Source organism: Fukomys damarensis, unplaced genomic scaffold (assembly GCF_012274545.1).
Source record: "Fukomys damarensis isolate Sample0158 unplaced genomic scaffold, DMR_v1.0_HiC HiC_scaffold_17, whole genome shotgun sequence".
In the NCBI taxonomy this organism is placed as follows: Eukaryota; Metazoa; Chordata; class Mammalia; order Rodentia; family Bathyergidae; genus Fukomys; species Fukomys damarensis.
The window spans coordinates 24,296,728-24,311,217 of NW_022900929.1; the positions used below are offsets into that span (position 1 = coordinate 24,296,728).

The 14,490-nt window shown below is 36.8% G+C and overlaps 1 protein-coding gene across 5 annotated transcripts in view; it reads right to left on the bottom strand.

The window, feature by feature from the left end:
• Window positions 1-5,287: 5,287 nt before the first annotated feature.
• The window catches only part of Znf713 (zinc finger protein 713), a 21,501-nt gene continuing 12,298 nt past the window's right edge, over window positions 5,288-14,490 (bottom strand). For all 5 annotated transcript variants that reach the window (XM_033764912.1, XM_010624983.3, XM_010624981.3 and 2 more), the window contains 3 exons: window positions 10,934-11,060; window positions 10,540-10,632; window positions 5,288-6,523 (listed from right to left, as the gene is read on the bottom strand). In XM_033764912.1, coding sequence (XP_033620803.1) covers window positions 5,508-6,523; window positions 10,540-10,632; window positions 10,934-11,060 — 1,236 coding nt within the window. In that variant the 3' untranslated portion in view covers window positions 5,288-5,507. The remainder of the gene's footprint in view (window positions 6,524-10,539; window positions 10,633-10,933; window positions 11,061-14,490) is intronic.

Below are 14,490 nucleotides of genomic sequence, written 5' to 3' on the forward strand. Positions count from 1 at the left end.
CCAGTCTGTGTCTGTTAATTAGGAAGTTAAGATCACTGACATTGAGAGTTATTACTGTAAGGTGTTTCCTGAATCTTATCAATGAATTATTTTTTCCAGGGCTGGTTCCTTTACTTTTTTTCCCCTTTTGTTTTAACTACTCCCCCAGTTAGATATACACTTTCCTTTGGGCTTTTTTGGTGCTGGTGCCCCCACCCCCATCTCTGTCTAGGTTTCCCTTAAGTATTTTCCACAATGCTGATTTAGTAGTTACGTATTTCTTTAGATTTCTTTGTCATGGGAAGTCAATTTCTTTGTCAATTTTGAAGGCTAATTCACAGGATGTAGAAGCCTGGACTGACAATTTTTTTCTTTTAGGGATTGAAAGACCTTACTCAAAGCTCTCCTAGCCTTTAAGGTTTGTGCGAGAAACCCAATGTAATTGTGATAGGCTTAGCTGTATAAGTGACTTCTTGTTTTTCTCTAACAACTTTTAGCAGTCTTTCCTTTTGTTGAGCTTCTGGAATTTTGATTATGATGTATTATGGAGAAGAGTCTTTTCTGGTTGTGGCTATCTGGGGGTCTATGTGCCTCTGGTACTTGAATTCTTTCCCTAGATTTAGAAAATTCATAAACATTTCTGTTATGACTTTTTATACATTTTGAGCCATTTTCCTTAAGTCTTATGATTCTGAGGGGTGGATTTTTTGGGTCATCTAGGAGCTGTTGGATCCAGCTTGCATGGTGTCTTGTCATTTTTAGAATATTATTGAGTTTATGATCCACTACATCCACCTCATCTTTTATTTTTATTTTTTGAATGTTGTCCTCACACTGGTCAAATGTGCTACCCATGCTTTTCATTAAATTTTTCACATCTTGCATTTCTATTTGCTTTCTTTCCACACTAATTCTTTATCATAGAGATCATTTGTAACCTATATTGCACTGTTTACTGTTTAAGTCAATCAGTTTATTGTTTCTTCTTTAATTTTGTTGAACATTTTATTAGCAAGATCCTTCCTCTGATAAAATTCTCTGGATTAGCTAGACATCTTACTGACTTATGTGTTTCTTCTTTTAGCTCTTCAAACATTTTGAGCACTTGGGTTTTTAGTTATTTTCCTGTAGTTTCCTCTGTTTTGGTGCCCATGAGATCAGTTTTTTGGGAGTTAGGGTTTGGGAAGCATCATGTTGCCTTGCTTTCTCATGATCTATTGGTTTACTCTGTCGGCTGAAAATCAGGGTGGAAAATTTCTGTTGCTATGTGGACTTATCTTTAGATTTTCTTTCCTGGTGATATACCCTTGGGTTTGGTTGACTTATTGTTAAACCCTTCTCCCTCTCCTCTCCCCCAAACCTGTTTGTACTGCGGATTGAATTTAGGACCTTGTGCTTGTAAGGCAGATGTGGTACCATGGAGCTAAATCCCCAGCAGTTATACCTTTCTTGTACCTACTCACCATAAGAGAGTCAGTCCCAGTTGCTGCAGTGCAAGGAGACAACATTCTCCATGACACTCAGTTGGGCTTTCAGATATCTCATAGGACCTTGAGTTTTATTCACTCCATGTCCTCCCCATCATGCATATGCACAGGCCAACAGTTAGCCTCACTACCAATCCACAGCTCCCTGCCCCACCCACGAAAATCGTGTGTCCCTGCCTAAACACATGAGGCAATCGCTGGGCAGAGGATACTGCATCATCCTGTCATGGTTCCTATTTTCCAAGAAAAGACTTGAATGAATAATGGGTCATTTGGACATCAAGTGAAATTTTAAAGTTTCTCAAAACAAATGAAAGTGAAAATAATATCCTCAAACTTATTTGATACTGGGAAAGTAGTACTAAAAGGAAAGTTTATAGCAAGACGTGCCTATATAAAAATATTATAAATTCAAATAATCTAATGCATCTTAGGGACCTAGAAAACATGAACAAAGCAAACCCCAAATGAGTAGAAGGTAAGACATAACAAAGATAAGATCAGAAATAAACTAGACACCAAAGAAGAGAAAAGATCAGCGAAACAAAGACATCACTTTTGGAAAAGATAAACAAAATCGACAAGTTGTCAGCTCAACTAACCAAGGAAAAAGAAGAACCAAGTAAATAAAATTAGAGGTGAAAAAGGAGACATTACAATGGATACCAGGGAAAAGTGAGGATTAAAGGATACTGTGATCAATTATATGCTAACAAATTGGAAAACTTAGAGAAAAGGACAAATTTCTGGACACCTGACATCCGAGTTGAATCATTAGGCCATAAAAATCCTCAACAGATTAGAAACAAGTAGAGATTATTAGTAATAAAATGTTTCTCAAGCTACGAGTATAGCTCAGTGATTGAGCTCTTGGCTAACATGTGCCATAGAGATGAGCTTTACCAACTGAGAAAAAGTCTCCCAGTGAAGAAAACTCCAGGCTAACTAGCTTCACTGCTGAATTTTACAAACCTTAAGAATAACTAATGCAAAACTATTCCAAGAATTGAAAGAGAAGAAACCTTCCAAACTGATTCTATGAGTTTGACACCATCCTAATACCAAAGATATAACAAAAGAAAACTACACATCAATATCCCTGATGAACCCAGGCTTAACAGTCTCAAAATGCTAGCAAATAAATTCTAAAAGCACAAAAATATCATTCAGTTTGATCAAGTTGGATTTATCCCAGGGATGCAAGGATGATTCAATAAATGTGCCACATCACATCAATACAATGAAGGATAATTATCTACAATGAAGGATTATCATATGATTCTCTCAATGAATGCCAACCCCCACCCCATACAACAAGATTCAAAATCCTATCATGATAAGTCTCGAACAAATTTGGTATAGAAGGATTGATCTTCAACACAATAAAGGTAATAGTATATGACAAACCCACAGCCAACATCATACTGAGTGGGGAAAAGCTGAAAGAATCTCCTCTAAGATCTGGAATAAGACAGGAGTTTCACATTTATCACTCATATTCAATATAATGCTAAGAGTATTTCTAAAATAATAAACATGTATTAGTCGCACAAGTTAATGGCACATTTCCCTACATGGACATATATGTCTTTCTTTTTCTTTTTCTTCTTGGTACTGGGGATCGAACTTGGGACCTTCCGCTTACGAGGCAGGTGCCAGAACCACTGAGCTAAATTCCCAGCCCTGGATATATTATGTCTTGATCATATCTACCCTGCCTGTATTAGAATCTTAGCCAGAGCAACTAAGCATAAGAAATAAAAGTCATACTAATAGGAAGTCAATTATCTTCATTTATAAACTATATAATTTTATATATAAAAACCTCAAGACTCTGCCAGAAGACTATTAGAACAGATAAATGATATCTGTAAATTTTCAGTGTACAAAGTCAATGTACAAAAACCAATTTTAGAAACCAATAATGAATTTGCCAAGTAAGAAATAATGAAAATAGGCATTCACAATAGCTATGAAAAAATATCTAGGAATAAATTTAACCAAAGAAGTGACACATGCTACCATAAAAATTATAAAATACTGATAAAATATTGAAGAATATTTGGACCTACTAAATTCATAAATTGGAATATTATTATTATTATTATTATTATTATTATTATTATTATTATTATTATTATTATTGGTACCAGGATCAAACTTGGGTCCTTGCGCTTGTGAGGTAAACGGCAGAACCACTGAGCTAAATCCCTGGCACTGGAAGAATATTATTAAATGTTCATACTACCTCAAGCAATCTACAGATTCAGTGCACTGAAAACAAAACACCAATTATATTCTTCACAGAACTAGAAAAAGCAATCCTAAAATTCATGTGGGAGCACAAAAAATCCTAAATAGCCAAAGCAATCTTGAAGAAAAAGAACAAAGCTGGAAGTTCACATCTGACTTCAAAATAATCTTCACAGCCATAGTAACTCAAACAGCACTGGACTGACACAAAAACAGACGAATAGGCCAATGGTACAAGAAATAGGTCCTAGAAATAAACCTGTACGTCTGTAGTTAACTGATTTTTTTTCCCATAGGTTCCAAAGACACACATGGGGGAAGAACATACTCTTCAATAAGTGCTAGAAAAACTGGATACCCACATGCAGAAGATTAAAACTTGGCCTCTATCTCCCACCCTGTACAAAAATAACTTTATAGACGGACATAATGTGCATACCTATAAACCTAGCACTCTGGAGGTTGAGTCAAGAGGATCACAAGTTTTAGTCCACACTGGACAATTTAGTGAGATCCTATCTCAAAACATAAAATAAAAAGGGCTGGAAATGTAGTTCAGGTGTGAGGTCCTGAGCTCAATCCCCAGTAACCAACCCTCCATCATCAACTTAACATGGATCAAAGAGCCCTATGTAAGACACATCCAAGATTAAGAAAATGTGGTATATATACACCCTAGAATATAATTCAACCATAAAAGAATTAATTCCTTGCTATTTACAGCAAAATGGAAGAAACTGGAGGACACTATATTAAGTAAAATAAGCCAGATGCAGAAACACAAGTAATGCATATTGTTTTGTTCACTCTCATGAGTCGACCTCTAGTGATTTACTAGAGGTTGGGAAGAGTATGTATTGGGGAAGGGGAAAAGTGAGTAAAAGGAAGTTAGATTTGCTATCAGTGCACACTGTATGTATCTATGAAACTGTTACACTGGATGATATATACAATACACACGTGTATTAAAAAATAAAATAATCTATGCTTACCATAGAGAAATTTAAAATTGTATAAGACAGAAAAGCAGTCATCTCTAAATCAATTCATCAAAGTTCATCAACATGATCTTCAGTGTTTGTCAAAATCTTCCCAAAGTTACTCAGATTTGTTCAGAGAAAATGATGCAAAGATTGCTAAAAGAATACTAAGAAAAAATGGACATATTCCATCATATTGTTTTTCAATGATGGTACACAAAATTTTATGTGGCGTACCAATGAATATTTTTAATTCCAAAAGTTATATAATCTGATGCAAAGTAAAGTATAATTAGCACATCAAACTCAGAATTTCAATAAATAATATTTCCAAGGCCACACTAAAAATCATATGCTCTTAAAAAATAAGACTGGATATAGACTACTTTTAAAAAGTCAAAAAAATGACTGAAGTTTGAGAAGTATTGCTTTTATGTTTATTTTCTGTAACTGATAATATAACACTGCTTTAAATAATGTTCATATAAGTTCAAAGCTTCGTAGCATCAAACTTACATGAATAATAATAGTTATTTGCTACAGAATTTCTGTTCATTTATTTAAAAGTCTTGTATAAGATTTGGACCATGGCTCAATATATTGTTTATAAAATAATTTTCACTAGTTATAACCCCTACTGGGAATACATGTTACTAAAGTATACATACATGTTACTAAAGTATACATTTATTTGATTTCTATGCATTAGAAGTTTACTTATAAACTTTCCAAAATGAATGATTTGATATTGAAAGATCTGATAAAATTTTTCCATTATTTATAAATTCATGGTTTACCCCACCACAACTTATATGCTGCTAAGTGAAGGCTTGTGGCTTAAAGTTTTCTCAAATTTATAGTCACATAATTTCTCACGGGCATGGATTTTCAAATGTTGATTAAGGTGTGCACTTTGACTAAAGGCTTTACCACATTCATTACATTTATAGGGTTTCTCTCCTGTATGTGTTCTTTCATGCTGATTAAGATGAGTCCTCTGGCTGAAGGCTTTCCCACAAAAACTACATTCATAAGGCTTTTCTCCAGTATGAAGTCTATGATGTTCAGTAAGAGAAGTGATGCGGCTAAAGGCTTTACCACATTGATTACATTTATATGGCTTCTCTCCAGTATGGATTCTCAAATGCTGAGTGAAGGAAGAATGTTGACGGAAGGCTTTCCCACATTCACTACATATAAAAGGTTTTTCCCCTGTGTGAATTCTCTGATGTTGAATAAGATGTATTCTCTGGCTAAATCTTTTCCCACATTCATCACACTTATAGGGTTTCTCTCCTGTGAGCACTATCTGAGGTTGGGTATGGGACAAATTGTGGCTGAAGCTCTTTCCACATTCACTGGAATTCTCTCCAGTATGAATATGATTAGTGAGAATATGTTGATTGAAGATTTTTCCGCATTCATTATATTCATAAGGATTTCCTCTTACATAATTCCCCTGATAGTAAATCAAGTCTGAATTATGTTTGATGCTATTTCCTGGTGTGTTATAATTAAAGGGTATTTTAATTGAAGGACTCCTTTGATATATAAGGTTTGAGTTCTTTTTATAATTCTCTTCAAATCTGTTACTGCTTCTTTCTTGTGTAATCTTTTGGTGGATGAAAGATACTTGTCTTAAAAGTCTCTGCTGGTTTTCTTGGTTAAATTCAAACTGATAATCAAAATCCCAAAGTCCTCCTAAGATGGAATACCAGAAATTGTCTCCCGTTAGTCTTTCCATAACAATGTCACAGGTTTGATTTTCATCAGAAATATTCTGGTTTAGAGTTGATTTTTTGATTTTAGGTCCATTGTCCCCATCTAAAAGAGATACAGAGCATGGAGATACTTTCAAATATTTTCTATGGTTTGAAAAACCAACTGCTGCAAATGGATAACAAAGTAAAACTGACAATAATATGCACATGGCATATATGGCACTGAAGGTCTGGGGCCATGTAACAAAGGGAAAGGCTATAAGGGATGACAAGAAGCAGTGAACAAGGGGAAATTTAAAAATATGTGGTTTAATTTTAAATTTTTTCTTTCTCCAAAATGCTACTCATCATTTATTAAAGGTCCACCTTTCAAAACAATTTACTAAAGGGCCAGGGATTTAGCTCCATGGTTCCACTGCCTGCCTTGCAAGCACAAGGTCCTAAATTTGATCCTCAGTAAAAAAAATAAAGAAACAAACAAAAAAATAATTTACTAAAATATTCCCTTTCCCTTGCCTAATCTGAAATAATGCCTTTATACTACATGCTTACATGTACTTGTATCTACTTCTAGATTTTCTGTTTTATTCAGTTGGTCTGGCTTGTTTGAACTGCCAAAACTGTATTCTGCATTTCAATGTTCTAGAGATAATCCCCTTTAGTTTTTCCTTTTCAGAGTTTTCCTGATTATTGTTGTTTTATTTTTCCATAAGACTTTTAGAATAATCTTATCCAGCTATGCCCTCCTTCCCCCAATTTTTATTTTATTTTTAAAAATTATTATTGTCATTACTTTTTTTTTTGGAGACATGTAGTTCAGGCTGGACTTGAATCCATTATATAATCCAGGCTGGCCTTGAATTTATAGAAATCCTCCTGCCTCCACCTCCCAAATACTGAGATTACACATGTATATTATCATACCTGGCTTCTCCCTGATTTTTTTTTTTTTTTGAGATAGGGTCTCACCTATGTAGTTCATGCTGGCCTTGAACTCATTATATAGCCCAGGCTGGCCTCAAATTCACAGTGGTTCTCCTGCCTCAGCCTTCCAAGTGCTGGGATTACAGGCATGTGCCACCACACCCAGCCTTTCTCCCTGACTTTTTTTGGTACTGGTAATTTAACTTGGGACCTTGTGCTTTCGAGGCAGGTGGTAGAACTACTGAACTAAATCCCCAGCCCCCTCCCTGAATTTTAAGGCACATTTTATGAGACTGCATTACATGCATAGGGGAAACTGATATCTTGGAATGTCCACTTTATTGAAGTTTATGTTTGGATCTGCCAGACATGTTTTAAGGTTTTTCCTCATGCAAGTGTTGTAGAAGGTTATTCCTACTTTTTAAATTGCTGTTAAATTGGCTCATCTTTTCCATTTTGTTTCTTAACTGGTGTGCCTTTACCTTTACTCCTTTTCAACAATCTACTTACCTGGCTGTACAGATACTCCAAATCTTTTTTATTTTTTTTTCTTTTGGTACTGGGGATCGAACTCAGGATTTTGCACTTGAGAGGCAGGTGGCAGAACCACTGAGCTAAATCCTGGGCCCTATATACTTCAAATCTTGCCTGCCTCACTTAATATGTTTCTAGTTCAGTGTTCCATTCTGTCCAATCAGTGGTCTCAAGATCTCATTCACATTTTACTTGTTTTCTGACCTCATCTTGATTACTATTTCTTTGACTCTTCTCTTGGACTCTGCTTTTCAATCCTCTTTAGGCTTCATTTTTACTTCCTGTCACTTCCTGGACTATGTCAAGTCACTGGAATTAACTAGTTCTCTTTCACACAATTTTCCTCCTTTAGTCCCACCACTACCTGCTTTCCTGATTCCTTACACTCGACAGAAGATCTTACCTCCTAAATTGCCAAGAAACTTGAAATCACCCTTTGGAACTGCCTGAAATCTTCCACCAACAAATTTATTTACATAAGCTGTTCCCGATTTTCCCTCCAATCACATTCCCAGGTCTTCTGGAACTTTCGATCATCTCTCATATCTATTTTTCACTTATCCCCATTACTGACTCCTTGACTTTAGCACTATAAACAAGTTAAAATCATTCTTGCTTAGAACAATCATCTCTTGACATCACCTTCTGTTCTAGCTTCTAGCTAATGTTCTCTTTATTCTCACCTTCTGTCTAGCTTCCTCTAAAAATACTGTATATACACCAGCCCTATTTTTTAACTTTGTTCATTCAACCACATACAAGCTGACTGTTCTAATCACCCATCCCCATCTCTTCTCTCATTAATACTATATACAGTAACACCTTGGTTCACAAATACTTCTGTTTGCAAACTCTGCATTGGGTAATGAACATGTCCATGGCCATCTTCCCCAAAATGGTGGAATGAATTAAGTTAATGAACATATGTGTTCCTTAGATATTTTCTGGTCTAGTCTTAGCTAAGATGAGATTTTAGAAAAATATGTAGTAGCAATGTCAGCAACAATGAGGCATACAGTGCCCCAGAGGAGATGGCAGAATTCAGTCGTACAAGTGGAGATCACTCTCAGTTCTTTGAGCAACAGAAATGTTTTGCCCTATCTTCATAAGAGGAGCCACTGATAAATAGTCTCACAGGAAATGAAGAAAGTAACTTCCTTAGAATTAACTAGACTCAGGGTGAGGGTGCCTGTCTGTGACAAGGGATGTGAAAGAAAAATCCCTTGTTCAAGCTGATCTGCAAACCAAGAGCCTTGGGTACCTACACAGAGCTGCATAATGAAAAAAAAAATTTTTTTTTTTTTTTTTTGAGACAGGGTCTCACTATGTAGTTGAGACTGACCTGGAACTCACTATGTATCCCAGGCTGGTCTTGAACTCACAGTGATCCTGCTGCCTCAGCTTCCCGAGGGCTGGGATTACAGGCGTGCACCACCACACCCAGCCTGCATAATGAAATCTGAAGTTTTATAAATTAGAAATTTTTTTTTTGTTTGGAGGTATGTGGGCAGGGACACAACAGGAAATAGTGTAGATACTACAGATGGTGATATATACATTATACGATGGGTAAGATTAGCTCTGCCCTCTGCTATAGTTTCCAACCTTGGTAATCTTGGTAATCCCCTTGAAAGGGGAATTCTTTGATTTTTTTCCTTTAATGGTGTACTGCCAAGGTAGAGGTGTGGAGGGTTATTGAGGTATGTATTTAATTAAATGATGTCAATAAATAAAAGTGTAATTCAAATTTTGGAAGGAGAACATGGGTGAAATATTGGGGCCAGGAATGTAGAAATGGGAAAATAACATCAAAGAGTTACTGAAAGGCACTGCACTGCACAGCAGAACACCAAGGCCACAGGTAAACATGAGTTTAAGAGAATGAGGAAGAAGAGGCAGTGGGGGGTGTGAGACACAGAGACAGAGTGGACAGGAACAGTGGATCCACAGCCAGGGTGGAAGTTCCAGAAAGTAAAGTCAACACAATGAAATGCAATAAACCATTATGGGCTTTTAGCCACTGGATTTGATGGGACAGACTCACTGATAATCTTTAAGAAAGCAATTTTAGTAGTGTAGGGGGCGAGAGGGGAAGGGGCTGTATCCCAAAGGCAAGTGAGAGAATTAGAAATGAAGTTATGGGTTCAGATGATAGCTTTAAAGAGTGTGACAATAAAAAGAAAATGAAAAAAGAAAAAGTAGATGAAAATAACAGAGGAATTTTGATTTGGAAAAGAAAGATTTAAAGAATACTGACAAGATGTATGAACAAAAATTACAGAGAAAAATGCAGTGTGGAGAACCATAACATCAATGTATTGATTGTGGGTACTCAAACTTGCAAAAGAACTTTTGTATTGGGTAAATTTTGTTCATGATAAATATATGATTTTGTTCAACCAGAAAAAAATAGTATTTTTTGTTTTTTTGGTTTTTTTTTGCCATACCGGGGATCGAACTCAGGACCTTGTGCTTACGAGGTAGGCATGGTGCCACTGAACTAAATCCCTGGCCCCCCAAAATAGTCTTTTGGATTCTGGAAGCATGCAACTTAGTACTCTTGAAATCCCAGAGGGAGATTGGTAGCATGCTACAAAGAAGATTTCAGAGGTGACTCTTTCCCCTCGGTGAGAACCAAATGCCCAGATACCTGCTTCTCACCTAGGTGAGCTCCCACTGGGCGGCCTCCTTCTCTCATCCACAGCTCTTCCTGCTCCAGCTGAGTGATCATTGGTGGCTTATAAACCTGATGCCCTGTTCATGGGAAAATGTACATCTTAGCATTTTATATCAGGAGGAAAATTCTCTCTCAGAACCTATTTCCACCCCTTTCAGTCCTTAGGTCCTCTGGGTTTGGACAGCAGAGGATTCAGAGGCAGCAGGAGAAAGCTCCTCACTTCAAATTGCACAAAGTCAGGATCTTTCACCTCAGGGGAGAGAGCAGGGAACAAGGCTCTCTGTCTCCACTGTGACAAGCGTTCTTCTGCGGGGGGCTATACCCCATCCCCAGAGCACTGAGACTCTTGCTGGCTCCCGGGCTCAGGACTCTCCTCACCCAGTGCGACCAGGTTCCTGTAGTTCTCCAGCATCACGTCTCGGTAGAGGTTCTTCTGAGCAGGGTACAGCCGTTCCCACTCGTCCTTGGTGAAGTCCACAGCCACATCCTGGAATGTCAGGGATTCCTGAAACCCAAGCACAGTGGTGCTCACACAGAAACTGTTCTGAAAGGGGCCTCAGGAGGAGGGAAAGAGCAGCATTAGGAAAAAGTTAGGATGTCTGAGCCATTGTGCTAACAAGTCTTCAGGATTCAGAGTAATCCAGAGTCCAGGTCAAATTATTAGTAACTATCTTTCTATCATCTTTTGAGACGTATAAAATATGTATTAGTTGGGAGAATTGGGAAACCCCTGTAATCCTAGCCACTGGGGAAGCTGAGGCAGGAGGATTGGGCATTTGAGTTCACTGCACCTGGCAACTTAGAATGATTTCATTTAACCCCCCAAAAAACTCATGAAATACTCATTTTAGTTTTTATACACTTTGCTGCATGCAAACAATTTTCATATAATTTTAAAACAGTATGAGAGGGCCGGGTATTTAGTTCAGTGGTGCTGCCACTTGCCTTGCAAGTACAAGATCCTGAGTTCTATCCCTGAGTTCAATCCCCAGTACCAAAAACAAACAAACAAACAAATAAACAAGAAAAAACAGTATGAGAAATTCATTTCAGCAATAAATGCAATTAGGATGTTTTGAAACTATGAAAGTAGGTATGAAGTAAAGTAGATGGATCTTATGTAAACCACGAATAGATCTGTGTGCCTTGGACAGAAAAAGGAGAGAATATTGCAGTCAGTTTTTTAAAATGCAACAATGGCAAACAAACTGGGAGCAGAAGGCACACAATGTTATGTTGGGAGTAGTAAAAGAAACTGCCTTGTTCAGGTAAGGATTTCAAATGAAAAAGATCATCTCTAAATGTCCTCAATTTTCAATGCTTCTTAAGCTCTGAGACCCTCAGGCCCTCCTGCTAATATATTTACCTCTCCCTGTTCCTGTCGTCCTCATGGCCCTCAGATGCCCTCCAATTCATGGCACATGTCTCCATTCTTCAGGATGAATACAATGTGGTGTACCAAACAATGGCCCTTCCCATAAGTTGATTCAATATTAACGTTTACTGCTGGTGTTTTAATTTTCATACTTTCATAACTTATATTTCTAAAATGTATGTCAATTCAATTTAGAGATGTCACTGAGGCTAGAAGAAATTAACTTACCCAATGACATAAAATTAGTAAACTTCAATAGTGTTTCATTTTATATCTTCATTTAACACCTCTACTCTGTCACACCACAAAAAAGTCTTTTCTGCTTCTGAGTATCTTCCTTTTTGTGAATTTTATTTCTCATGTGAGTTTCATTTTCCCTATGCTGCCGCCATCTTCTCCTCATCTTCCTCTTTTCCCTCCCTCTCTTCCCAATCCTCCTTTTCTCTTCTGTTTCCCTCTCCTCCCTCCCCTTTCTGCAGTACTGGGGATAGAACTGCAGCCCCCCCCCCCACACTAGGCCTGTGCTCTACCACTGAGCTACACCCCAATTCTCCTTGTGATTCCCCCCCTTGCTCCAGTATTGAGGATTGAACTTAGAACCTTGTACTTGCCAGGCAGGCACAGCACCACAGGGCTGTTATGTTAGGAAGTATAGGAAAACCATGAATTATAGCCCATATTCTTTATGTTATTTTATCTATCTATTATCTTTCTTTCTTTCTTTCTTTCTCTCTCTCTCTCTCTCTCTTTCTCTCTCTCTCTCTCTTTCTTTCTTTCTTTCTTTCTTTCTTTCTTTCTTTCTTTCTTTCTTTCTTTCTTTCTTTCTTTCTTTCTGTGCTGAGGATTGAATCCAGGGGCTCTCTCACACTAAGCATATTGTTCTAACACTGAGCTATACTCAAGCCCAACATTCTTTAATATCTGCATCATAATTTTTTCTCCATTGTATTAATCAGAATTTTCCCTACAGTTTCTCCTTCCTCTTACAACTTCTAATGATGAATTTACATATGATAACTGTTTCTTCTTTTTTCAAATCCTAATGTAGGGCTGGGGATTTAACTCAGTGGTTCTGCTGCCTGCCTCACAAACACAAGGACCTGAGTTTGATCCCTAGGAACAAAATAAATAAATAAATAACAGAATACCTAATGTAAATTCTATCTTTGGGCAGGTTATATGGCTATGGGATTGTAACAAAAACATTAAAAATATAAAATAAAGTCTCCTTCCCAGGCTGTTTATCTAGCTTCTACTCCTTAATAAATAACCACTGCTCTTAAGTTTCTAGTGTATTTTCTAAAATTTTGCTTTATGCATTTTTTTTTTTTGTACCAGGGATTGAACTCAGGTCCTTGCACTTATGAGACAGTTGCCAGAACCACTGAGCTAAATCCCCGGCCCTGCTTTATGCAATTTTGAAAGTGATTTTGATTTCTTCCTTTATTTTTACTGGTAAGGCAATGGATTTCATACAGTTTTTTAAAACTTAAAAATGAATTCTGGAGATTTTTCCATCTCAAACCTTTAAGACATAGAGAACTTCTTCATTTTTAGGTTTTATTTCATTTTTGATGAATCATAAAAGTTGCCTGAATCAAGGTAGAGAGAGGAGTGGTTCCCATATGTGGGGAAGGTAGAGGCAGAGTGGGAATAGGCTTAATTTACAGTTAGGGAGGAGGAATGTGGCCTGGTCTTTACCCATAGAGTAAATACAGTTAAAATATTATATATTTTAAAACAGGAGAGAGCATTTTGCACAGTTAGGGACTGAACCTAGGACCTTGGGCTTGATGCAAGTGCTCTAGCACTGAGCTACATCTGTAGCCCAGAAGAAGAGATTGTGAGTATTCTAACCAAAAAGAAATGATAAAAGTTTGTGTGATGGATATACTAATTGTTGACTTGACTATTACACAATATATACACGTATCAAAACCTCACAACATATGTACCCCATAAACATGCACAAGAATGTGTGGATTAAAACAAAAGTTGATCACATAGAAGTTGAAATTGGAATACTGGTTATCAGGGGCTCAGGAAGTAGGAGGGAGAAGATGGGGAGGGGCTGCTCAAGAGATAGCATTACAGCTAGATGGGAGGGATAAATTCCAGAGTTCTATTTCAGAGTAAGGTATTCTTTGATGGTTTAGTTAAGGTGGCGTGTGTCAGGAATTTCCATTAGGAAGTTACTATTTTATCCTGTCATTGACATGTATTTTATGGGGAGATACATTAAGACTATAAATATTTTGTTCCTCCTAAAACTTTCATCCACTAGTTTTAGCATCTACCAGTAATTCTTTTAAAATGCATTATGCAAATAAATTTATTTATTTTCAGTTTTTATTAGTACATTTGTAGTACATGATTGCATTCCTCATGGGGAGTTGGTATATGTACATATACATCTTAATTCTCTTTTCATCCTCCCTCTTGGTCCTCTTCTATTTTGTAAAAAAAATCTGTCTCCCTATTTCCTATTATCTTTTTTTTTTTTTTTTTTTTTTTTTTTTTTTTTTTTTTCCCCGGATTTAAATCAGGTCCTTCATTTTTA